Genomic DNA, 27613 nt, shown 5'->3' with positions numbered 1-27613 from the left:
ATCTCTTCTCACCAATTCGATTCAGTATCTCTTCATTCGTGATTCGATCTATCCATTTCACCTTCAGCATTCTTCTGTAACACCACATTTCAAAAGCTTCTATTCTCTTTCTTTCTGAGCTAGTTATCGTCCATATTTCACTTCCATACAATGCCACGCTCCACACGAAAGTCTTCAGAAACATCTTTCTAATTCCGATATCAATGTATGAAGTGAGCAAATTTCTTTTCTTAAGAAAGCTCTTCCTTGCTTCTGCTAGTCTGCATTTTATGTCCTCCTTACTTCTGCCATAGTTAGTTATTTTACTACCCTAGTAACAATATTCATCTACTTCCTTTAAGACTTCCTTTCCTAATCTAATATTTCCTACATCACCTGCCTTCGTTCGACTGCACTCCATTACTTTTGTTTTCGACTTATTTATTTTCATCTTGTACTCCTTACTCAAGACTTCATCCATACCATTCAGCAACTTCTCGAGATCTTCTGCAGTCTCAGATAAAACAATATCATCGGCAAATCTCAAGGTTTTGATTTCCTCTCCTTGGACTGTGATTCCCTTTCCAAATTTCTCTTTGATTTCCTTTACTGCCTGTTCTATGTAAACATTGAAAAGGAGAGGGGACGAACTGTAGCCTTGCCTCACTCCTTTCTGGATTGATGCTTCTTTTTCAAAGCCCTCGATTCTTATCACTGCAGACTGAATTTTATACAGATTGTAGATAATTCTTCGTTCTGGGTATCTGATCCCTATCATCTTCAGAATCATAAATAGCTTGGTTCAATCAACATTATCGAATGCCTTTTCTAGATCTACGAATGCCATGTACGTGGGCTTGTCCTTCTTGATTCGATCCTCTAAGATCAGAGATAAAGTCAGGATTGCTTCACGTGTTCCTTCATTTCTTCTGAAGCCAAATTGATCTTCTCCCAACTCAGTTTCAACTTGTTTTCCATTCTTCTGTAAATAATACGTGTTAAAATTTTGCAGGCATGAGATACTAAACTAATGGTGCGGTAAATTTCACACCTGTCAGCACCGGCTTTCTTGGGAATAGGTATAACAACATTCTGCCGAAAATCAGATGGGACTTCTCCTGTCACATACATCTTGCACACTAAATGAAATAACCTTGCCATGCTGGTTTCTCCTAAGGCAGTCAGTAATTCAGAGGGAATGTCATCAATTCCAGGTGCCTTGTTCCTATTTAGGTCACTCACAGCTCTTTCAAACTCTGGCCTCAAAATTGGGTCTCCCATTTCATCAGCATCAACAGCCTCTTCATGTTCCAGAGCCAAATTATCTACATCTTTACATTGATACAACTGTTGGATATGCTCCTGCCATCTTTCTGCTTTGTCTTCTTTCTCTAGAAGTGGCTTTCTATCTGAGCTCTTAATATTCATACACCTAGATTTCCTTTCTCCAAAGGTTTCGTTGATTTTCCTGTATGCAGCATCTACCTTTCCCAGGACCATACAGCCTTCGACATCCTTGCACTTCTCCTTCAGCCATTCTTCCTTAGCTACCTTGCATTTTCTATCCACTCGATTCTTTAATCGCCTGTATTCTTTTCTGCCCTCTTCATTTCTAGCATTCTTGTATTTTCGTCGTTCATCAATCAGGTCTAGTATCTCCTGAGTTATCCACTGATCCTTAGTTGATGTTTTCTTCCTTCCTAACATCTCTTCAGCTGCCCTACTGACTTCATTTTTCATTACTCTCCACTCTTCCTCTATAGTGTTTTCTTCAGCCTTTTCATTTACTCCTTTTGCAACATGTTCCTTGAAACAATCCCTCACACTCTTTTCTTTCAACTTGTCCAGATCTCATCTTTTTGCATTCTTTCCTTTCTTCAATTTCTTCAACTTCAGATGGCATTTCATGACCAACAAGTTGTGGTCAGAGTCCACGTCTGCTCCTGGAAAAGTTTTGCAATCCAACACCTGGTTTCTGAATCTCTGCCTAATTATAATGAAGTCTATTTGATACCTTCCAGCGTCTCCAGGCCTCGTCCACGTATACAGCCGTCGTTTGTGGTGTTTGAACCAAGTATTGGCAAGGACTAAATTATGATCAGTGCAGAATTCAACCAGCCGACTTCCTCTTTCGTTCCTTTGTCCCAATCCAAATTCTCCTACTGTACTACCTTCTCTTCCTTGGCCTACCACTGCATTCCAGTCTCCCATCACTATTAGATTCTCGTCATCTTTTAGATATTGTATTAAATCTTCTATCTCCTCATATACTCTTTCGATTTCTTCATCATCCGCTGAACTAGTAGGCATATAGACCTGCACTATTGTGGTGGGCATTGGTTTGGTGTCTATATTGACGAAAATAATTCTTTCACTATGCTGGTCGTAGTAGCTTACCCGCTGCCTTATTTATTCATTATTAAACCAACTCCTGCATTTCCCATTTTTGATTTTGTGTTGATAAGTCGGTAGTCGCCTGACCAAAAATCTTGTTCTTCCTGCCAACGTACTTCACTTATACCAACTACATCTAACTTTAGCCTATCCATCTCCCTTTTCAGATTCTCTAACCTACCACAACGATTCAAACTTCTAACATTCCACGCTCCGACTCGCAGAATGTCAGTATCCATCTTCCTGATGATCAACCCCTCTCGTGTAGTCCCCACCCGGAAATCCAAATGGGGGACTAGTTTACCTCCGGAATATTTTAACCGGGAGGAAGCCATCATCAGTACATCATTCATACAGAGAGAGCTGCATGTCCTCGGGAGGTAGTTGCGGCTGTAGTTTCCCGTTGTTTCAGCCGTGTAGCAGTATCAACACAGCTAAGCCATGTTGAGTATTATTACAAGGCCGTATCAGCCAATCATCTAGACTGCCGCCCTAGCAACTACCGAAAGGCTGCTACCCCACTTTCGATGAACCATTCGTTAGTCTGGTCTCTCAACAGATACCCATCCGATATGGTTGCACCTGCGGCGCGGCTATATGCGTCATTGGGACACGCAAGCCTCCCCACCGTGGCAAGGTCACGTGGTTCGTATAAGTTAGGAAATTTGTTTGGAAGGGTAATAGAGAGGTACAATCAGGGAAACGGGGTGGCCTAGGGAGGGGTGATAAGGGAACAGGGAACTGGAAATTAAGTAGGGATGACATAAAATTATTAGTGTTGAACTCTAGACGTATTGTAAAGAAAGGAATAGAACTAAGTAATTTCATAGATATATATTTACCAGATATTGTAATAGGAGTTGAATCATGGCTGAGAAATGATATAATGGATGCAGAAATTTTCTCACGGCACTGGAGTGTGTATCGTAGAGATAGGATAAGAATGGTGGGAGGGGGAGTATTCATTCTGGTGAAAGACGAATTTGTAAGCTACGAAAAAGTTAAAGATGAGACACATGAAATTCTAGGTGTAAGGCACATTTCTAAAGATAATAGGCAACTTGATATATTTGGAGTTTACAGACCGGGAAAGGGTAGCACTGACGCGGATTCGGAATCATTTGATAGGATAGTCGGCTATGTGGGAAACGGCATGGAAAGAAATGTGATTGTAGCAGGAGATCTGAATTTGCCAGATGTCAATTGGGAAGGAAATGCGAACGACAGGAAGCATGACCAACAAATGGCAAATAAGTTAATATGGGAAGGACAGCTGATTCAGAAAGTGATGAAACCAACCAGAGGGAAAAATATCCTGGATGTGGTGCTGATAAAACCAGATGAGCTCTATAGGGAAACAGAGTAATAGATGGTATTAGTGATCACGAAGCTGTTTTTGTCGTCGTTAAAAACAAATGTGATAGAAAGGAAGGTCTTAAAAGTAGGACTATTAGGCAGTACCATATGGCTGATAAAGCAGGCATGAGGCACTTTCTAAAAAGTAACTATGATAGGTGGAAAACGGTAAATAAAAATGTAAACAGACTCTGGGATGGGTTTAAAGAAATTGTTGAGGAATGCGAAAACAGGTTTGCACCTTTAAGGGTGGTAAGGAATGTTAAAGACCCACCTTATTAAAATAGAGAAATAAAGAGACTAAGAAGGGGGTGCAGACTGGAAATAAATAGATTTAGATATGGCCGTGGAAGTAAGGAGAAATTGAAGGAACTTAATAGAAAATTGAATCTAGTAAAGAAGTCAGCTAAGGATAACATGATGGCAAGCATAATTGGCAGTCATACAAATTTTAGTGAAAAACGGAAGAGTATATATGGGTATTTTAAGGCAGAAACAGGTTCCAAGAAGGACATTCCAGGAATAATTAATGAACAAGGAGAGTGTGTATGTGAGGATCTTCAAAAGGCAGAAGTATTCAGTCAGCAGTATGTAAGGATTGTTGGTTACAAGGATAATGTCCAGATAGAGGAGGAAACTAAGGCCAAAGAAGTATTAAAATTTACATATGATAACAATGACATTTACAATAAGTTACAAAAGTTGAAAACTAGAAAAGCGGCTGGAATTGATCAGATTTCTGGGAATATACTGAAGACAACGGGTTGGGATATAGAACCATATTTGAAGTACTTATTTGATTATTATTTGGTCAGAAGAGCTATACCAGATGAATGGATAGTTGCTATAGTAAGCCCTGTGTATAAAGGAAAGGGTAATAGACATAAAGCTGAAAATTACATGCCAGTAAGTTTGACGTGCATTGTATGTAAGCTTGGGGAAGGCATTCTTTCTGATTATATTAGACGTGATTGTGAAATTAATAACTGGTTCGATAGAAGGCAGTTCGGTTTTAGGAAAGGTTATTCCACTGAAGCTCAACTTGTAGGATTCCAGCAAGATATATCTTTGAATATGGAGGTCAAATGGACTGTATCGCGATTGACCTGTCTAAAACATTTGATAGGGTGGATCATGGGAGACTACTGGCAAAAATGAGTGCAATTGGACTAGACAAAAGAGTGACTGAATGGGTTGCTATATATCTAGAAAATAGATCTCAGAGAATTAGAGTAGGTGAATCTTTATCTGACCCTCTAATAATATATATAAATGATATGAGTAAAGGAGTGGAATCGGATGTAAGTCTTTTTGAAGATGATGTTATTCTCTATAGAGTAATAAATAAGTTACAAGATTGTGAGCAACTGCAGAGTGACCTCGAAAATGTTGTGAGATGGACAGCAGGCAATAGTATGTTGATAAACGGGGTTAAAAGTCAGGTTGTGAGTTTCACAAATAGGGAATGTCCTCTCAGTTTTAATTACTGCGTTGATGGGGTAAACATTCCTTCTGGGGATCATTGTAAGTATCTAGGTATTAATATAAGGAAAGATCTTCATTGGGGTAATCACATAAATGGGATTGTAAATAAAGGGTACAGATCTCTGCACATGGTTATGAAGGTGTTTAGGGTTTTTAGTAAGGATGTAAAGGAGAAGGCATATAAGTCTCTGGTAAGACCCCAACTAGAGTATGGTTCCAGTGTATGGGACCCTCACCAGGATTACCTGATTCAGGAACTGGAAAAAAATCCTAAGAAAAGCAGCTCGATTTGTTCTGGGTGATTTCCGACAAAAGAGTAGCGTTACAAAATTGTTGCAAAGTTTGGGTTGAGAGGAATTGAGAGAAACAAGAAGAGCTGCTCGACTAAGTGGTATGTTCAGAGCTGCCAGCGGAGAGATGGCGTGGAATGACATTAGTAGACGAATAAGTTTGAGTGGCGTTTATAAAAGTAGGAAAGATCACAATATGAAGATAAAGTTGGAATTCAAGAGGACAAATTGGGGCAAATATTCATTTATAGGAAGGGGAGTTAGGGATTGGAATAACTTACTATGGGAGACGTTTAATAAATTTCCAATTTCTTTGAAATAATTTAGGAAAAGGCTAGGAAAACAACAGATAGGGAATCTGCCACCTGAGCGACTGCCCTAAATGCAGATCAGTATTGATTGATTGATTGATTGATTGATTGATTGATTGATTGATTGATTGATTGATTGATTGATTGATTGATTGATTGATTGATTGATTGATTGATTGATTGATTGATTGATTGATGCAGCCTGAGATAGAGTGGGAAATTGTTGCTGATGCCGATCAGGAGAATAACTTGGGGGAACGAAGCTTAGACAAGGCTTCATTAAAGGATATATTCTCAGTGCTCTTGATTTTCTTAATGTGGAGCTTGTGTTATTGTTCGGAACAGGAGGCAGAGGCAGTCACATGAGGACCTTGACAGTTGACGTATTTAAAGAATGTTTCTAGACAGTCTTCAGTAGAATGGGAGAGTGAGCAGCGACTACATCTGGTAGTATTTGCTCGGCAATTCTTGTCTCTATGGCCATACCTTTGGCACTTGCGGCAAGGAATAGGAACAAAAATAAGCGCTTCAACCTCTTTATAAACACTGTATAATGAAACATGTTGAGGTAGCGCCTGACCACAGAATACTACTTTAACAGAACCCGTGGGCAGATATTATGTACTACCTTTTTGCGTGACTCGACGGTTAAGGCGTTTAACAGATTTGACTGGGATCGTGGATTTTCAGTTTTTAAGAATCTCAGATTCAGTCAGTGTTTTTTTTCAACATCACGGGCTATACCCACACGCATAATATTGGAACTGGGTATGAATGCTTTAACTTGAATCGTAGTGAGAAGAGGATTAGTTAAGAAAGTATTGGCTTTCACTGCATATGAGAATTCAATCTGGATGCGATTACGTCCTTGGCGAGTAATGGGTTTCACACGTAAATTATATTCATGAAATTTGCGCCCCAAAGCCATCGGGTGCAAATAACTGATATTTTGTCGATTGGTAGATTCCACGTATACAATATATATTGTCCATAGTGTGTACTAGGATACGTTTCAGTTACAACAGGCGGTGTAGAATCAGAGCGGGGTGGATCATTAGATCCTTCCATATTTTGAGAAGAAATGGTTAACTGAGCGGAATCAAGTAGTGAGTTATCATCTTCCATACGGACTTCTATTTCCCGTTCAATCTGTAGCTGTGACGGATCAGGCGATTCGTCACCCCCACTATGCTCTGCCATATCACACGCACTACACGAACAAGTAAAAGATGGTAATACACTATGCAGCACACACTGCACTACACTACACTCGACCGTACGTTACTCGCAACCGCATACACTATTCAAAGGCAACCGTTTAGGTCCGCTGACAAGCAGCAACTGATACAGTGCTCTTCATGATTATACTGAAATTACAAAGAGCAACTCTGAGTATATGGTACCATGTACAGATATGCAGCAGGTACTGTTTTGCCTTACGCTTCACCATTCATCCATGTTTTATCAAAAACAGTGGGCGGAAGTCATCGCTGATGCGTGTCCTAGATTTTCTGCATACTACAATGGAAGCAGAAGACTTTGTTGATTTATCGGTCATAGAAGACATGCTCAAAAGAGACCCTAAATTTAAGATCGCCTCGTACAAATGGTTACAGTTTTCAGAGGAGGAACCTAATACACTTCGAGCTTGAGTGAGTCTCAATATTCTTCAGCATTGGTTCACTTACGAAATACTTCGAGTCTCCAAAAGAAGTTACCAACTACAACCACTTCCCACAGGTCTATGTCAACTGTATAACGAAGGTATTGCTATAAAGAAAGCAAAGACGAGGGATTTATTGGATATGTGCAAGTTCATCCCACTTCAATACAGCGAGTTCTATCAGAATATGAAAGAAACGGAGTGAGAGTAACATAACTTGCTTATAACTTACAGCAATGCTCAGTTTGTATTTTTCACTCACTGTAGCATTTATATTGTAGTATATATATCATTGTAGCACTTGTATTATAATTATACCTTAGATCAGTTTTCCTCTGTTTGAAGATAGAACTTTTTCAACTAAATTTTGTATTCTTATGTTTGTATCTATGAAACATGTATTATTTTCCCTAATGTGTGACCTACACATGTTTTTATATTACACAGAATATTGAAAAACTGATAAGATTGAACTCAACATCAAAACAAACTGTTTACGTTTCCCAATTATGTTCAATTTTTGGGTTAGATCTTTATTCGGGGTAACCATTCAATTGTTTAACTCTCTCTTATCGCCAGATTTATAGATTGGGACTATGATAGTAACTTTGAATGGGTCTGGAAATTGTCCTTTCATTAGTGATAGATTGAAAATATATTGCAGAGGCTGTAGAATATGTGAACTAATTGTCTTCAGTGTTTTACAAGAAATGTTGTCGTACTTATTGGATGAGTTATCTTCTAGTGCAGCTATGTGATTTACTCTTTCTGTTTCTGTAATGGGAAGAAAAAAGATAGATTGTGGTTGAGGTATTGCAAGAATGACATTTGTATATGTGTCATTAGGTTCTTCGCTGGTATTTATTATTTTGTCAGCAAGTTCTAAACCTATACTACTGAAATAATCTACAAATTTGCATGCAATAATAGTTGGTTGTGTTGTTCCTTGTGAGTCTGTAAGATATATGCTATATATTGAACCCATGACCTTTGTGCCCTAAGAACATTATGCATAAATTAACAATTAAACTAAAAGTTGGATTCTTGATAGCATGGATTTGACATGTGACGAGGGGGTGATTACCTTCGGTCCCACGCTCTGGGGTACGTGACGTCAGCCACACTTGTCGACGGCGGAAGGATCTCAACTCATTTTGTGAACTATTTCAAAGCGCGTGTACATGGCGTGACCCAAGCCAACTCAAAAAAAATATAGTGCCTATCAAAGGGGGTCAATCATCTCACAAATCGAACCCGTACAAATTTTAAATGTCCATGAACACTACCGCCAGAAATGTAGCAAGCATGTAGTCACTTTCAAAACTCTTGAAATTACAGTTTAGTTAAGTCAGAAATTTATAGAAATTTTCTTGGCGGCAAAGGGAGATATCCGAAGAGAGGGGGTAACTGCTATAAATATGAAGGGACGCCATTACGAAGTCTCCTTCTCCGGCATTTGTGATACAAAGCGGACGAAAAATTGTTGAGCTGCTCTGCGAAATCAAACAACAAAGTAGACTGAGTTCAACGGCAGATTTTAGCCATTATGGCTAGGTCCTGACTCCATGAGGAGATAGTTTTATTTAGGTGACTTTCCATCTTACTACCTCTTATATCTTGTCTCATGATCTCTAAAAGTGTATTTGAATGGGGATATACGACGCAGTGGTCACCCCTACTAAGTTTTGTAAATGTGAGAATACGACTAAAAGAGTCATTTGTTTATTTTCCACTTGGATAAATTTTTGAAGTCTTGCGAGTGCCGTATAATGTTGTAAAAAGTTATTGAATAGGGTTTCGAAGTGATATCACGTTCAATGTAGATCGTCATCCGTGTGAGTGTACTGCCTATATTTTGTGATGCCAAATTAAGATGTTCAGTCGACGTAAAATTTTTCTGTCTGCAATTTGACGTTAATAAGGTAGGAATCCATGGTTACTCATTTTCAATCGAGTGGAAGCGCGCTGTCGGGTGAGAACCTAGGGTGATGAATTTGGTCACGGAGAGAAACGTTTTTCTAGGCCCATTTTGAACTGTGTCTGACTGACAATAAAAGATCTAGTAGAATGTTTCAGTCATTCTTTTTTGTAAAAATCAAGTTATTAAATACGATATCATTTATGCGAAGTTATTCATGATTAATGCATTGTGCGATATTAGACGTCGACATTTCTAGTAAGGATTTTATTCCAGTTCTTTGTCGATGATAATTGTGGAGCTGGAAAACAGAGGTTAGTTTTGTTGATATGAGATTTGTGAATCAGGTTGGACCTGTCATTGAAGCCGGGACACGGAAGCCCGAGGAATGTTTTATATGAGTTGAGATGAGATGTGCGAATCAGGTTAGAGACCTGTCATTGAAGCCGGGACACGATAGCTCGAGGTATATTTTATAATGTTGGGAATAGAAAGAAATTCATAGAAATCCATAGCGGTGTTAATTGGCGACGCGTATAATTAGTGTGGGCATCTTGAAGCTTAATCTGTGCATTTTGTTGGTTAGAATATCGTATTTGTTTAATTTTGTCGGCAGAGTTTAAAGAGAACATTTTGAGAAGCCAGTCAACTGGAACAAACCAGGTGTTTCATGTTACTGCCAAGCGAACTTGGTGACGAGAGGCCTCAGCTGTGATAACGGGACAGGCGTGGAATTGAGACTGTACTGTATTCTCCGCCGGGAAAAACGTTAAAATGCTGGATTTAGTTGAAATTCATAGCCGGTAATGATCTGAGTATTGTGAAATACTGTAAAATTTGTTTAATTGGGGTCGTATTGAACATTTGAAACCATGAACTTCGAGTATAAGGAACAGAGTAACCAAATTCAGGGTTGTCCAAAATATCATCGCCATAAGACCTATCTGTGTCGGTGCGACGTAAAGCCCCTAGCACACACACAAAATATAGAGCGATGGTCGTGATGATTGGTTTGTCTGTGAGGGGTGTGCAAAATTCATAAATGGTATGACGAGAGATGACATCGTAATTATATGGCGAGTTGTTTGGTTTGTACGTAGATTATTAGGATATCCAAGTGTTAATAACGGTTAGGACTAGATTAGATTTTAAAAGTGTGAGATCAGGAGACAAGATATATATCTGGACATGAATTATGTAACAATTCTTTTCCAGCCAGATAAACATCACAAGATTGAATTCACATCACAGCTTCGTAGGAATTTGTGAAGAAACCAGAGTCCGCGGAGATAAAATTTACTGTTCTTTAACATTTCGATAAATCATTGAAATTTATTTAATTATTAAATTCAGTGAAACCGCATTTTGAAATAACTTTAATCAAGCGAATACCTTGGAGATGCATTCTGGAAAGTTTAGTTTGTTTTTCTGGGGGAATATTTAAATATAAAGTAACGATTAAGGGGGCATATCCGAAGGAAATGGATTTTACTGCCACAAAGTTTGTGAGCATTGCTATTGTTGTAATTATTGAACTTTGATTGATTGAGCAGTGAATGTGCTGGGGATAGTAAAGTGGATACTTTGGTCATCAACCGATGTAACTTAATTGTGTTTAGCCTTCAGCCTAGAAACTTGGATGGTCAGGGGGTCATCAACCTCAGTGACTTAGATTAGGGCCATATGCCATTGTAGCCTCATTTCCTTGCGGTCATCATCCACAATGACTTTAAAGTAACTTAGAAGATTAGATGTCAGTCCATGACATAGACGCAGGTCACATCGATTCAATTAAGGGTCCATGCCGTAGAACTACTGTGTGGCACACACCAATTGGACTGCCTTAATTATACCCAGAATCCAGAGTTCGTGTTACGAGGGCTGGACCATAACGAATCACTATGATGGTACATGTGGTCTCACATGGAAACCGAATTTAAGGATTTCCAGACTTTCCTTTCTTAAATGATTAATAATTGAGACAATGGTTTCTAGTAAGAATGCCCACCAGGCAGTTACGTTAAAGTCTCACACCAGTGTTCTGACCTTTATGTAAAAATGATTGTGGTGTCCAGTGGACACAATTGACTTCTATGACACCGTTGACATATCAGATTGCTTCAGAATTTTCCTGAATAAATAGGAATCTTTTAAATAGACCTTTCATTCCAGTAGATAAATTAGAATTACTGAACCCTACCTTTACCTCAGCAAGTGACGAAGAACCCGATACGACCCAAGAGACAGATCTCATGAACTTTGCTGATAGGTAAGAATGGTAGGTATCCCTCAATATGGACCAAAGGGTTCAATATATATATGAATTTCTGTTCTCCTTCCTACATGTTACATCATTTATGTTTTTCAATAGGATTTGAGAATTGTTTGAGCTTGACATAATTTTATTAGAATAGTACTTCTCTTTTGTTACCTTAATGAGCCTGTTTATCCTGTTTCGGTATGTTTTATGTTCCTTAATAGTGTTTGTAATCTCGTCATTATTTGAGGACCTCAGCTTTTGTTTTACGATTGTCTGGTGTAATACGTCCCTTATTCTAATGGAAGTTAGGATTCCAGTTGTGATCCATGGTGTTATCATTCTGAATTATGATTTTACATGTCATGTGTTTGTAGAATGTTCAGAGATATATTGAGTTCATAGCTCAATAATACTACCGGTTGCTTTGTGGACATCATGTTCATTCAGGACAGATTCCCAGTTTTCCTTTTTAAGGCTTTATTTGAACCTACATAATTTATTCTAGCATTGCTCATTGTTTATCCTTCCATTTGTGGTATATGATATTTCTGGGATTGTTTTTGCATGAGAAAAATAGGACTGTGATCTGTGGTATTGGTATGTAGAACATATAAGTCAAAATTGTTATTTCTATGGGATTTAACATGTATGTGATCTGTACATGTCCTAGATTTCGGGGTTATTCCTGTTGCAGAATTGATGTATGAAATGAAACCATTAGCACATAAGGTGTTTATGTATTCATTTTTAACATTTTGAGCATACCGACCAGTTGGGTTTCAAATGCCAGTGTTAATATCTCCTATTATTACATAATGTGTGGCTGCAGGTAGCTGCTGAAGAGTAATTCCTAGTTCTTCTATGAATTTGTTTGGGCTTGTGGAGGGTAATCGGTACATAGCAAGTATCAAGTAATTTTCTTTATTATATTTCAAATTGAGTAGGCTACCATTTGTAGCTTTGAGGGTTTTCACAGTAGATATTGCAACAGTTTGTATGAAGGTTACATGTGTGTGTATCTCTAAGCTGCAATGTGTAGAATTTTTGCGAAGGGTATATCCCTAATGAGTTGGGTTTCAGATAGTGTTATAATGTCTGGTTTATGGTCCACTTGATTTAACATAACCTGCATGCTTTCAAAATTTGTTATCATGCCACGTATATTCATGTGCATAATTCTCATTCCTGCAGTATAGTTGATTAATTTGTTCAAGTTTTGAGCGGTGTTTACAATGTCTGTAGTGCTAGTATCTTGTGAAGTAAGGCCTAACTCATGATCTGGTTTCTTACCCATGGCCTATTGTCTAGTATCACTATTTATAATTGCTTGGTGCACACTTCGAGGGAGAACTTCAATGTAAGTATATTTATGTATCACTTGGCTCAGGTATACATACTCTAACTTGTATCCTTAGTCTCTCTGCTTCGTAGGAGCTCCTGGTAGGTCATCTGCAGCCTTGATTTGCAGTATGGGGCTGTATTCATTTTTACTCATGAAGATCTTCCCGCTCTTGGTCCAAGCAAATTTGTAGTTCGCGGAAAGTTTCTTATTTCTGGCTAGCCAATATAGATTTGGGTTCTGTTTTGTTACTGTTCATTTAAATATACTGTTGTGTCCCCACTGACTTTAATATCCGCACAAAAAAAATTTCCCATACTTCCTTTTTTCTCCATGATCATGTTTCTTGTGTACGCGAATAGAATTTCGCAATTATGAGAGGAGTCTCCTTACCTCCGTCCTTATCTGTAACCGCTGGGAGTTGGTGGCAATACTCAATGTCCCGGTCAGGTTGAATTTCTACTCTAACTGCACCTACAACTTGAGTCACTACTTCATACACATTCTCGTCCTTGGAGACTGGTATGCCGGCGATTTCCAAATTATAATTTTTAGAATATTGCTCAGGATATCATTTGCTCCTTCAAATTATAATTTTGTTCTTTGAGAGCACTATTTTCAGCCTTGCTGTTGTTCACTTCGCTCGTTAGATGGTTTATGCACTTTTTAAGTTCTCTGTTTTGCTGTAGGAGCTCATCAGATTTTCTGGACTGAAACTCTAGTGTGCTGCAGACGTCTTTCACGATATGCTGCATACTGTTCACAGTTTCACATATGCTTGTATTGTCCGCTTTGACTTTACTCTGCTAAAAAGAGTGTGAAGGAGATTTGACTGATGTAGGATTACGTTTGCATTGTTTACAATGCCACAAAATTTCCTTTGGATTTGCCATCATTGCATTAATAACAGCATTTGAAACTCGTGCACAGTGTAAATGAAACGTTTCACCACAATTCTCGTAACACTGTACATAATTTTCGTTCTCCGTGAGCGACACTTTGCAGGAACTACACATAGCATTGCTGAAATTGGGCGCCATGATGTGGTAGCTGTTATAAGCAACCAAAAAAGAGAGAAAGAAATTCAACTGTTATCAATATCATTACTATAAGAACAACCCTAGGAAGAAAACTGATGTTAGAAGTGGGTCACAACTGCTGTAATTCTTCATTCTACTTGTTTTCTAGTATGCTGTTACAAAAGTAGCAGAAAAAACATTAGTATAATATAATTAAAATTTTAAAACTTGATGTTTTATGTTACGGTACTTTAAAAGTTCAATTGAATTTTCCAAACTTGCTGCCCATAACTGTAAATATTCAAAGACAGACAAACCTCCATTATTGACGTTGAAGCAAGCTGGAAATCCCTGAACAGAACACGTACACGACAATTTGCAGATAAGTCAGGTTGACAGGCAATAATATATTCCACCCCTAAGTCACGGGGGTATTGAGCAGGGAAGAAAGGAGACTTCAAAACACCACTATGGCTTGAATTCCCATTGCCTGGGAATACCAAGAACGCACTTTCTCCCGGTGAGCCCTTCAAAAACTGTCTGTTACCTGAAATGTAAGATTAAAAATCATGAGATACAAAATATATATACTTTGTGACAAATGACATGATGATTTAGAAAAGAAACCAATTGGAATTATCTTCTATAGCATTCAACATTTGAACTGTCCAGGAGAATTGAAATTTTTAATAAATAAGGACACAATTTGAAGCTCTGTGGAAGGAAGTATATTAGTATATTTCTGACTGTTAAATTCTTCTCACGAAGTTAGTATGATATTCAGGTTTTATGAAATAGGTGCATAATATCATATCTTCATTATTATTAACAAATGGTCCGATTGAGATACAAATACAGTAAAATTAAATTAATCTCCATTGCATGTTTTGTAGAGGTTAGTGTGTGATGTGTTGAATGTAAACAAAGATGTGTATTAACATGAACACAAACACCCTGTCCCTGAGCTAGAGGAATTAACCAGACGTGATTAAAATCACCACCCCGGCTGGGAATCGTACTAAGGGGCCTCTGAATGGAAGGCTACTATGCTGACCATTCAACCAAGGAGCTGGATGACGATGTTTACTATCATAGCTTCTCTGTAATCCCATTACTTGAAATCTATTTACATATGAATGAACATATTGTTTCTAATTTTACACACACTGTTAACTGATGAATGAACTCTCATTTAAAAGTATCCCAGTGTGATAGTTTTCTGTTTATACTATAGATATGTTTGTGCACACAGTTCACAGATTCAGGGCGAAGTACATCACCAGCAGTCACTAGACATAACTACCATACTTGCCTCAATCCTCTCATGGTGGCCAGTATTCTTGACAGTCCTGCTTCACTGTCATAGTAGCATAACCTTTAGTGATATTACTATCAATTACATGGCTGAGTTCACAATACTGCAAGCGCGAAGAACGACCACTACTCTACGATCCATGTAATATTACGAGCATGACATACGACCTATTATAACTACACTGTGTTTTATTGGCTGTGGTATCTACAGAGAAGTATTATGACCATTATTATAATTAACATTATCATTAATGTTATTGTTCAGCTCCATGGCTAATTGGTTAGCATGCTGGCCTTTGGGCCAAGGGGTCCTGGGTCTGATTCCTGGCCAGTTCACTGATTAATTCTCATGGTTTGAGGGCTAGTTGTGTGTGCCGTCTTCAGCATTAGAATTCATCATAGATTCTCTCAGATGCACAGGTCAGCTATAAGGTGTCAAATCGAAAGACCAACAGCAGACCCTTTGGAGGCCACGCGCCAATTATTTATTTATTTATTTATTTATTTATTTATTTATTTATTTATTTATTTATTTATTTATTTATTTATTTATTTATATGTTCATTTATTTATTACTGTTATTGTTATTTAATCACTATGGAAATAATGTGAATTCTATCATACCTCAGTTGTTAATATTTTTTATATGTTATTACTATTATTATTAACCACAGCAGTAGAAATCTTGAGTGCTTTAGTTGTTACTTTATTAATTCAGGTGGCGCTGGTGTTGCACATTTTAATGTTTTAATTTATTCATGTTAATCACTAAAACTAGTCAGCATAGGTGATTTTGCAAGACAATTTATTGCAGCAGTGAAAAGCACAATAAATAATGGCTGAATATGGGAAAGTTCAACCATCCGCTGGTAAACTGGTTGGCAACTGCGCGGGAGGTTAACTACCTAGGGGTGTAAATCAGCTGGTACTTTGGCTTGCATGCAGCCACCTCCGCGCAAGCGCTATGTAGCTACCCGGATCTAGACACCGATATATGCGGTTGGCTAGGCTGATTTTCAGCGACTTCTCGATTTCTGCTTAGCTGATATCTATCGTTATATGTAAGAAGTTAATTTCGATTGTCTTACTTTCCTGTGCTTGCATCTGCTGATTATCACCAACAATCCTAATCAGCTTTAAGAGTTATGGACAACGATTTATGTCAAGCTTTCAAAATCAATACCTAATTGGGATTAATGCCACGAGAATACATTTTCTTGCGCCAGTTATAACCTGTCATGTAAGGCAGCGTTTTGGAAAGTATTCTCGTTGAAGATTGGTCAAGTCGCTCGCTCTGTAACAGAAGGTAAGCAGGTTCTCTTTGTCTTTCTGATTTACATTTTAAAATTTATTTTCGTTTTCTGCCGTTGTTCTTAACTCTCTTTTACGTGCTTCCATATACGTATATACACACATTATCCTTATGGACTTATTGCCTTTGAGCATTCTATCTGAAGGCTTCTGTGAATTGATTAAGTATCTGCACGATCCTCTATTTGCAACTAGCTCTGGGACACCGTTTAGTTCCACATGCTTCTATTTATTGATAATTCATTCTAATATTTAACTTTATGAAGATGAAGTTCGAAGATACTATAAATGTAAAGAACTAATTGGGGAAAAATCCATTCATAGGAATAGGAATTCGGGAATGGAATATTTTCCAGTTTCTTTGAAATCATTTACGAAAAGGGTAGGTAAACAACTGATAGCGAATCCGCGACCTAGGCGACAGTCCTGTGTGCTATATGCTTTACTACTATAATGAAGATCGGAATTCATTATTACATCACTTTCTAAAAGTAGCACACATATAAGGCATTTTCCTAATAGACATTATATAGTGATTGAACATTTCAATGAAATATGTTATTAACAAAAACGGTCCGCCTCTGTGGTGTGGTGGTTGGTGTTCGAAATAGAAACAGAAATAGAAATCCGTATGGATGACGATGACTCACTATCTAATCCAGCTCAATTATCCAATTCTTTTTCTCAAAATATGGCAGGATAGAACGATCCAAACTGCTCTGAACTCGGTAAATATAGAAGGATTTAATGCAGTTTTTCACAATAGACCGAAGCGCCGTGGAGGAGGAGTAGCTCTATACTACAAAAACAATTTAACTGGGAAGATTATACAAACTTCGACATTATCAACTGACACCTTAACTGAATATATGTTTTTTGCTAGGGGCTTTACGTCGCACCGACACAGATAGGTCTTATGGCGATGATGGGATAGGAAAGGCCTAGGAGTTGGAAGGAAGCGGCCGTGGCCTTAATTAAGGTACAGCCCCAGCATTTGCCTGGTGTGAAAATGGAAAACCACGGAAAACCATCTTCAGGGCTGCCGATAGTGGGATTCGAACCTCCTATCTCCCGGATGCAAATACATGTTTGTAGAACTATCTGTTGATAAGACTAAAGTACTGATTGGAGTTGTTTACAAACCACCAAAAGCAGGAAACTTCACAGACTTCGAAGAAAATGTACTAAGACCCCTACCTATCTACGAACATGTACTCATATTAGGCGACTTTAACACAATCCTGTTAATAGACTCCGTTGAAGCAAATCGTTTACAGAACATATTTACCTCTTGTAACATGTCAGTGTTGCCACTTAACCCCACTCACCACGTGCACACGGATAACGGATCCTCACACACTCTAATAGATTTACTTATCACAAACAATCATCAGAAAATACTAAAACACGGACAAACTTAAGCCGAAGTGGATAACCTATAGAGACATGAAAAATTTAAATCCTCAACAATTGATACAAGATGCTAATCTCTGCCCGTGGGGCGAAATACTGCAATTGACTGACAATGACGAAAAAGTAAAGAGGTTTAACACATTATTGTTAGGATTGTATAACAAACACGTACCTATACGTACTGCTAGAGTGACTCGCAAAGCTGCTCCATGGTTATCAAATGACATTAAGTCCTCAATGGCTGAACGAGATGCACTATACAGATGTTACAAGCAGACATTATCAACTGAAGATTTTGAAAAGTACCGTGTGCTTAGAAATAAAGTTAAACAAATAATCAGAAACAAAAAATATGCGTACTTCCAACAATTAGCCAGTAACTTGAACACAAAAAGTAAGTGGAAACAACTCAGATCCGTAGGTATTGGGAGGCAAACTACAAACTCCAATACGCATGACATAAATCCAGATGAATTAAATGCCCACTTAACTAGAGAAATAGTTAATACCCACCCTCATATTATACAAAGAACAATAAATTCTCTTCCATCTACTCCATTACCACAACGGCCTTTGTTCAAATTTTCGTAAAGTAAATGAAAACTATGTAAGAAGAAAACTAACATCAATCAAATGACAAGCAATCGGAGTGGACGACATCCCGATATCCTTCGTCGTTACCTTGATAGATGTAGTACTGCCAATTTTAACCCACATATGTAACTCATGTCTTTCGGAAGGCTACTTCTCAACTGTTTGGAAGGATGCCTTAATTTTCCCAGTACCAAAAAATCTCTAGCAAATTCTCTATCAGACTATCGACCTGTCTGTATACTTTCTTCACTTTCGAAAGTCTTAGAAAAACTCATGCATGAACAACTGCTCCAATATTTGATGCATCATTCGTTACTTGATCACCTGCAATCTGGATTTAAAAAAGGACATAGTACATCTACTGATCTTCTAAAAGTTACGGATGACGTATGAAAAGCAATGGACGAACGCAAAGTGACCGTGCTCATTCTCCTAGACTTCAGCAGTGCTTTTGACACTATCAGTACGGACATATTAATAGGGAAATTGCATTCCTTCCATCTTAGCCACGCTGCTCTCAAATTGTTCGCTTCCTACCTCCATAACCGACGACAGTGTGTTGTCATGAATGATAAGAGAACGGAGTGGAAGTACAAAGTTAATGGTGTGCCACAAGGTTCTATACTCGGCCCCCTGTTGTTTATTTTATATTTGAATGACATCTCTTCTAAGTTGAAAAACTGCAACTACCATCTCTATGCCGACGACCTTCAAATTTACTGTCACACAAAAGTGAATGACATAAATGCAGCTATTGAAAATATGAACCGAAACTTAGAGCAGATCAGCTGTTATGCAGCTGAGAATTCTCTCTCCATCAACCCAACGAAAACACAAGCTATCATACTAGGGCAGAGAAAACTGCTTGCCCATCTACACAGTCTACAAATTCCAGTCATTCAACTAAATGGCGTTGCTATCCCATTCTGTAAATCAGTCTGTAAATCAGTAAAAAGCCTTGGAATCACTATAAATGAAACTTTAAGCAGGGATGAGCATGCCACTAACGTATGCAGTAAAGTTCACTCATCACGTCATCTCCTTAAGATTCACCAGACCGTATTACCTCTCAACTTAAAAATAAAACTGGTTCAAACATTGATACTTCCAATTTTTAACTATTGTGATGTTGTGTTGCTCGATGCTACCAGTGAACAAAATAGGAAATTGCAGAGAGCTTTAAACTCCTGCATTAGATTTATTTTTTCATTGAATTTTGCCTCGCATGTATCCCCTTTCTATGCACAACTTTCTTGGTTAAAAGTAGAGCAGCAGAGGAATCCACATGTATCAACCCTTATCTATCGACTCTTGACTGAAAATATACCTGAATATCTCTCCAGTAATTTCCGTTTTCTATCCTCCTTTCATGACCGTGACACGCGATCTGGGTCAACAATTGCAATACCTCCACATCATACATCTGCCTTCAGTAATTCTTTCCTTGTTTCGGGCGCTAGAATATGGAATGCTTTACCCCCTGAAATTAGAAATTGTTCCTCAGTAATTACCTTCAAAAGACAGTCTAAAGATTTCCTTTTGAATACGTAGGCTATATCATGTAGTTATGTGTGAATGTGTGAGTGAATGTCTGGAGTAAATAGTTCCCAAAAGTTTACATAAATTACGGTTATATTTTATGATTTCCACCTAGAGTAGTTAATATTGAATTTATTTTTCTAATTTTAGACTTAGGATGTAATCTTTTAGTTTTAGACTATATTAAGTTATATTACTATTATATTATATGCACTGTGTTAAGTTTGAATATTAAGTTTGGATTCAGTATTAAGCCGCATAATGTGGATAAGTGTAAGAGAGAGCCAAGAGCCCTAACTTCGCCACAAATAAAGACATCAATAAATAAATATACACTATGGCCCATATATTGTATGTGTGGAATCCACCACTCGACAAAATATTAGTCATTTTACCCGATGGTTTTGGGGCGCAAATTTCATGAAAATAATTTAAGTGCGAAATCCATTACTCGCAAAAGAGGTAACCGACTTCAGATTGAATTCTCATATGCTGTGCAAGCCAATGACTTTTTAAAAATCCTCTTCTAGCTACACTTCAAGTTAAAGTATTTATACCAAGTTCCAATATTATGCGTGTGGGTATCGTCCGTGATATTCAAAAAAACACTTACGGGCACCGAGATTCTAAAAAACTTAAAATCAACGATCCCGGTCATATCTGTTAAAGGCCTCAACCGTCGTGTCACACAACAAGGTAGTACAGAATATCTATCCACGGGCTCCATTAAAGTGGTATTTCGTGGACAGTAGTGACTTCAACATGTTTCCTTATACAGTGTTTATTTGGAGGTTGAATAATTTATTTTTGTTCCTAATCTCTGCCGAAAATGTCAAATGTATGGACACAGAGACAAGAATTGTCGAGCAAATACCACCAGATGTGGACGCTGCTCTCTCTCCCATTCTACTGAGGACTGTACAGAAACATTCTTTAAATGCGTTCATTGTCAAGGCCCCCATCTGACTGGTACTGCCGCATGTCCCGAACAACAACATCAGCTCCGGATTAAGAAAATCATGAGCACTGAGAATATCTCCTTCAATGAAGCTTTGTCTATGCTTCAATCCCCACAGTTATTCTTCTGAGCGGCATCAGCAACACGTTACCCCTCTACCTCGGGCTGCATCTCCTATAGCTGTAGAACAATCAAGAAAACGCAAATTCACTCAAATTGTTACCCATCAACCTAGGCCTATACCTGTCCCAGGATATGACCGAGATGATTATTTAAATCTAATCAGTGTCCCCACGGCACCAGTTTCTCAATCCCTTTGTCTGCCATCCATCTCCCATTCAACCACCCCATCTGTACCTCCCACTTTGGGAGCTCGCAATGTATCAGAGAGTGTGTCACACCCACCCTTTTTTATACAATATCCAATCCCAACGTATCCATATACAAAACGATATTAACAATAAACTTATACAACTCATACAACTTATGGGAGATAATCACCATGTGTCTCATGCTCTTCTTAAACTAAGAGACGGTGTATACAGTATGTTTTCCATCTATGATCACTCTCACGCAATGGAATGCCGGGATCGTCCTAACTAAGCAACATGAACTAAAGTGACTAACTCAACAAACATACCCTCGGGTTATAGCTCTACAAGAGACATGATTTTGCCGAGTCAACTTTTTATGTTCAAGGTTACACTACTGAAAGCTATGATGGACGAGGATATGGAGGCGTAGCACTCCTCGTTCTAAACAACATGTCATATCAACCACTACACATCACTAATCAAATCCCTCATACCTTTATCGCGATATATACATTATCAAAATCTATTTTCCCCCGGATATTTATATTTCAGAAAGGCAATGGTTGAACTATTTCTTTCAATTTGATCATGCATCGAAGGTAATTCTCTTCGTTGATCTAAACTGTCACCATACTATGTAGGGTAGTGACTCCGACACGTCACAAGATAACCATCTCTTAGATGCGACGTACCAATATAATCTCATAACACTTAACGATGGCTCTCCTACAAGATTGACTCACCCCTGGCTCCACTCCCAGTGCGGTAGATCTCACTCCTTGTCGTAGTTCCATGGAACCGCTCATAATGTGGCATACCTTAGTAGATAACTTTACAAGAGATCATTTTCCTATCATTATTACGTATGGCCCCAGTAGACCGAACCCGCCTCTGCTTGCCACCAGAAATATTAGTAATGTTCGTTCGCTTAAAAATTTTGACGCGAATACATTCCGCCACGTTCTAGAGACTCAACTTTCTTTAATGCCATCTAATATGTTAGCGTATGATTCCCTCCTTCATATTTTATTTCGCTATATCAATATATATCACCCCTTTAAGGTCGTTAAACCCTTCAACCACGGAAACCTTGTCGTCTGCGATGGTGGGATGATGAATGCCACCAAATTATACACAACGCAAAAGATTATTTCGACTTCATCGAAAAACTTATCGCCACATAACTATTTCGCTTTAAAACACTATAACATTTATTACCGCCGGGTTTTTAGTGTCAAGCGACGGGAAGCGTGGAGGCACTTTATCTCATCACTCACCACATCCACTCCGGTTACGCAACTCTGCAATGCTGTTCGATCGCTTACACGTGTTTCCCAACATGCCGCCAGTGCAATAATATAGCCTGATGTGCTTGAGCAGTTTCTTCGCTCTCTCACACCAGACTGTTTTGTACTTGCTATTACCTTTCCACAAGGTGATTCAACTAGTTATTCTTGTGTGTCATTACAACCCATCACACTCTATGAATTCAAAGCAGTTATCCCCACATCTTCTCAGCTGCACCCTGCCCTGATTACATTACCTGCAGCATGTTTCACTTGTTACCTCCCCCAGCAAAACAAGTAGTTCTTAATTACTATAACACCATATTATCTGCACACATATTGCCCCACCGATGGAATGACTTCTTCCTTGTGCCAATCCTCAAACCGAATAAGATAGCCTCTGATTGTCACAGTTATCGTGGAATTGTCCTATGTTCGTATATGAGGAAAACATTCCTTAAAATATTAGTACAGAGATTTCTATTGGTTCTTGAGTACCATAAACTGGTCCCAAAAAATCAATATGCGTTTCTTAAAGGACGTAGCAATCAAGATGCTATAGACACCTTTGTACTCGATCTACTTTTGGCCAAGGCAAGTCGCCACAGTACCATAGCCACTTTTCTTTATATTTTCTTCTTTGCTAGGGGCTTTACGTCGCACCGACACAGATAGGTCTTATGGCGACAATGGGATAGGAAAGGCCTAGGACTTGGAAGGAAGCGGCCGTGGCCTTAATTAAGGTACAGCCCCAGCATTTGCATGGTGTGAAAATGGAAAACCACGGAAAACCATTTTCAGGGCTGCCGATAGTGGGATTCGAACCTACTATCTCCGGATGCAAGCTCACAGCCGCGCGCCTCTACGCGCACGGCCAACTCGCCCGGTTTTCTTGATATTAAAGGAGCATATGACTCTATTCCGTGCCATACGTTATGGGATTGTCTTTCCTTAAAGCGCTTCCCACTTGGCTTTTTTCTATTTTACAACAATTACTTAGATACCGTAATCTTATAATAAAATCGTCTCAACATCCTCTTTGTAGTCGGCAGACGTCGAATGGCTTACCGCAAGGGGACATTTCCAGTGGAATACTTTTGCTCTTTACATGAGCGATTTTGACAGGTTAATACCGCAATCCGCCCGCATAGTAGAATACGCCACATGACTGTCACAACATATAGTTCTGCAAAAGAAGAAAACCGCTGATATTACATTACAACAAATTCAGCTCAAGTCCTTGTATACACTGTTGCTTACTTCACATTCCTTGTTTCTTAACTGGCTTACCCTGGATTTAAAATCCACCAAATGACAACAATCGCATACTTTCATGCAATCTCGCAAACGGTAAGGCCTCTATATTTCGCACATACCATATCTTTTACTCAATTACTTCGCAGTCTGAATGCACATCGCTGTCACTCGGTCTTACTTCACATCCAGGCACAAATTCTACATTCTTCATTATGTCACCAGCACTTCGCTTACTGCTGAACTTGCCTTACAAACTCAACCACCGAATACTGTTAAACAAGACCCCATAAACATTATAAACACCCGTCCCCATTTCCAAACACATACCTCCTTATTTCCTCCAAGCTATACTCACCACCATTGACCCATGAATCCCTTTCTGCCATTTTTCTCATACATGCATTTATAACCCCACATAAATACCTGTTCAATTCTCCTCCGTCTTCCCATTCCTTAATAATCCACCTTATAATACTCCGTTCGTCCCCTATTTCTAACATTTCCCTACGTTTGGCACTCAATAGACTATTTCTGATCTTACTTATTTCTTCACAATTACATAATAAGTGAAAATCGTTGTTCTCTGCCCCACAAAGTATACATACCGACTTCTCTCTACCTTTTAACCATCCCTTATTTTTATGAAATCCCAATAGCCACCAAACCAACCCTCTCCTGTTTAACCTCTCAACGTTTCTAATATTTATCCCCGTTACTTCTTCTACTTTATAATAGCACACGCTGTTGACTTTGTCCTTTACATATCTAACACCAACAAAGATACATGCCGAGAGCGAATGTCGCAACTTATGAGCGAGGCTACCTCGTGGTTGGACTCCCATAGCCTTCAACTGGCAACATACAAATGCTCAACTATGACCTTTACCCATCGCCGTAATTATAACAGGAACCCTCTTATGTTCGATACGTATTCTATCCCTATCTGTACCCCTTATAAATAACTTGGATTACATTTAGACCATAAACTAACCTGGACTTACCATAATTACATAATAAAGCCACTGCCTATTTAATGTGCTCCGAACTGTCACACGCCGAAATTGGGGACTGGACCCTGTGACTGCACTTTCCCTATAAAAGTCCACCCTCCGTTCCTATATGGACTATGGTGCCGATTTTCTAGATATGGCTTCGAAAACTAGTTTCGAGCATCTAAATACGATCCCACTTAGCGCTCTATGCACCTGTCTCGGTGCTCTTCACACAACGCCCACTAACGTTTTACTTGTGGAAGCTGGCGATCCCCCTTTAAGAATACGCCGACTTATGTTAACAACAAAATACTCTTCTAGAAAGTTGCCCTCATAGCTACTCCCTTCATGCCAAAACTACAACTAGTTTACGAACTTTCCACTCGTCCCGATCAACGTGCACAAAAAATGCTGGCACTATTCCACGCATACAGTTATTTACATGGATATCGCGATGCTCTTTTGCGCACGCACTTCTTGCCGTATTACTCCTTTTCTTATGAATGTTTCATTCATCGTTGTCTGGCTCCATGGCTAAATGGTTAGCGTGCTGGCCTTTGGTCACAAGGGTCCCGGGTTCGATTCCCGACAGGGTCGGAAATTTTAACCATAATTGGTTAATTTCGCTGACACGGGGGCTGGGTGTATGTGTCGTCTTCATCATCATTTCATCCTCGTCACGACGCGCGGGTCGCCTACGGGCGTCAAATCGAAAGAACTGCACCTGGCGAGCCGAACATGTCCTCGGACACTCCCGGCACTAAAAGCCATACGCCATTTTATGTCATTTCATTCATTGTTCTTATATTATTCTCCCTCCTGCCTTTAACTAATGCCGCGTTGCAAATCAGCACTGCTCACAGGCACCGTTTCCGAAAAAATTACGAGTCTCCACTTTTAAAAGTACTGTCGATGTATATGCTGATGACTCTAAGTCATCGGCTGGCGTTGGAGCGGTCTTTTTTGCTGTTCAACCTCAGTTTGCCCAACAATTTAGATTACCTAATTATTTCTCCATTTATTCTGCTGAACTTTTAGCCGTATGCGAAGCTCTCATTTATGTTACACAACACAATTTTGAAAAAGCAACCATTTACACTGATTCTATGAGTGTATTACAATCACTCTTCTCTCCTTCCTTATCATACAATTGGTATCCGTATAACGTAAAACATCTTATTTATACACTCGATCACTCCAAAGTATATCTCACTTTCGTCTGGGTGTTAGCGCATAATGGAATTTTTGGCAATGAACGAGCAGATACTTATGCAAAGCAAGCAGCACGTCTTCCGCTTCCCGCCTCTCCTATACCTATTCCCCCCACTGATTATTTAATACATGTCAAAGACAAGGCTTACTCTGAATGGCAATCAGAATGGCATGTTACTACCAAATACAAAAGTAGATCGTGCTACTAACTGCAACCTCTTATTCCTCTACAACCGTGGTTCATACAAGGAAATTACTCTAAGCGACATATTAATACTATCATCCGCCTAGGATTTAATAATGTTCATACTCAACAATATAAATATCGATTTCAGCTGACAACTCACCCCTTTTTTGAATGTGGTAACCCAGATGGAGATGCCAATCATCTCTTTCTTCAATGTCCTTTATATCATCCAGTACGATGACGTTTTTTACATCGCATTGTACAGCACAAATTTTCATTGCTTAGCAGTATTTCTGTGAACTCTATAACCTGACACCAATTGCCATCTCAATAATTGACACCTTTCTTGATGACTCCAACCTCACTTTATAACTCCATATCATATTACTCTTCCATTTGTCTTTTGTCGGTATGCTCCTGACTTCCTTTGTGTCTACAAACTAATCGTTTGTTTTGTGGTGCTCTTTATCCATCAGCACTTATTCTTCTATTTGTTAATGGTGCTACTTAGTGCTCGCTCTGTGACTCTTACCCCTTGCATACGATACAGTTAACGTTTTATGAGTTAATCTAGTCTTCAATGCGCACTCATTTTCACAAACCCCTGTTTTTCTTTCGTGTGTATAATACAGTGGTCCCTTTTGTTTATTTATATTTATAAGCTTATCTCTACTGTGTTTTACAACTCTCAAAAGTTTATCGTTGCTGTTGCTATTGAAGTGGATTTGGGCTCGTTATTTCACCCAGACACAATACTTAATATATAATTGTATATAATGTTGTATATAATATAATTGTATATTGTAAATAATTGTAATATATAATTGTACTAAATCTACACTCCCACACAATTCCGATAAAGTATGACACCAATGATGTTCCCAATTTTCTCCGATTGACAAGTACGTGAAGATTGAGTTAATCAGATCGTGGAGTTGACTCACAAAATGGTTCCAAAGCACTTGAAATAGTTCACTAGAAAACGTTGCACCTAGACAACTGACAGTGATTAGATTATTTATATAATACTAGGAGATATAAGAAAATCACAGGGACATCATGTATACTAATCTTCACGCTAGAGTGACCCATCTTAGAGACTTTTACACAACGAACAGGACCGGGTCTACATATAAGGGATAAGTAGGAAAGGAAGGTGGAACTACTGAGGGGTGAATACATGTACTAGTGTGGGACGTTGTACAGAGGGAAAGTAATATCT

At 38.7% G+C, this 27613-nt stretch overlaps 1 protein-coding gene across 1 annotated transcript in view; it reads right to left on the bottom strand.

The window, feature by feature from the left end:
* Positions 1–27613, bottom strand: part of Culd (CUB and LDLa domain) — a 374725-nt gene that overhangs the window by 256406 nt on the left and 90706 nt on the right. The window contains exon 6 of the mRNA XM_068226057.1: positions 14332–14561. Coding sequence (XP_068082158.1) covers positions 14332–14561 — 230 coding nt within the window. The remainder of the gene's footprint in view (positions 1–14331; positions 14562–27613) is intronic.

Source organism: Anabrus simplex, chromosome 2 (genome assembly GCF_040414725.1).
Source record: "Anabrus simplex isolate iqAnaSimp1 chromosome 2, ASM4041472v1, whole genome shotgun sequence".
NCBI classification, from domain to species: Eukaryota; Metazoa; Arthropoda; class Insecta; order Orthoptera; family Tettigoniidae; genus Anabrus; species Anabrus simplex.
Note: the sequence above shows the minus strand (reverse complement) of the source record. Positions and strands in the feature narration are given on the sequence as shown.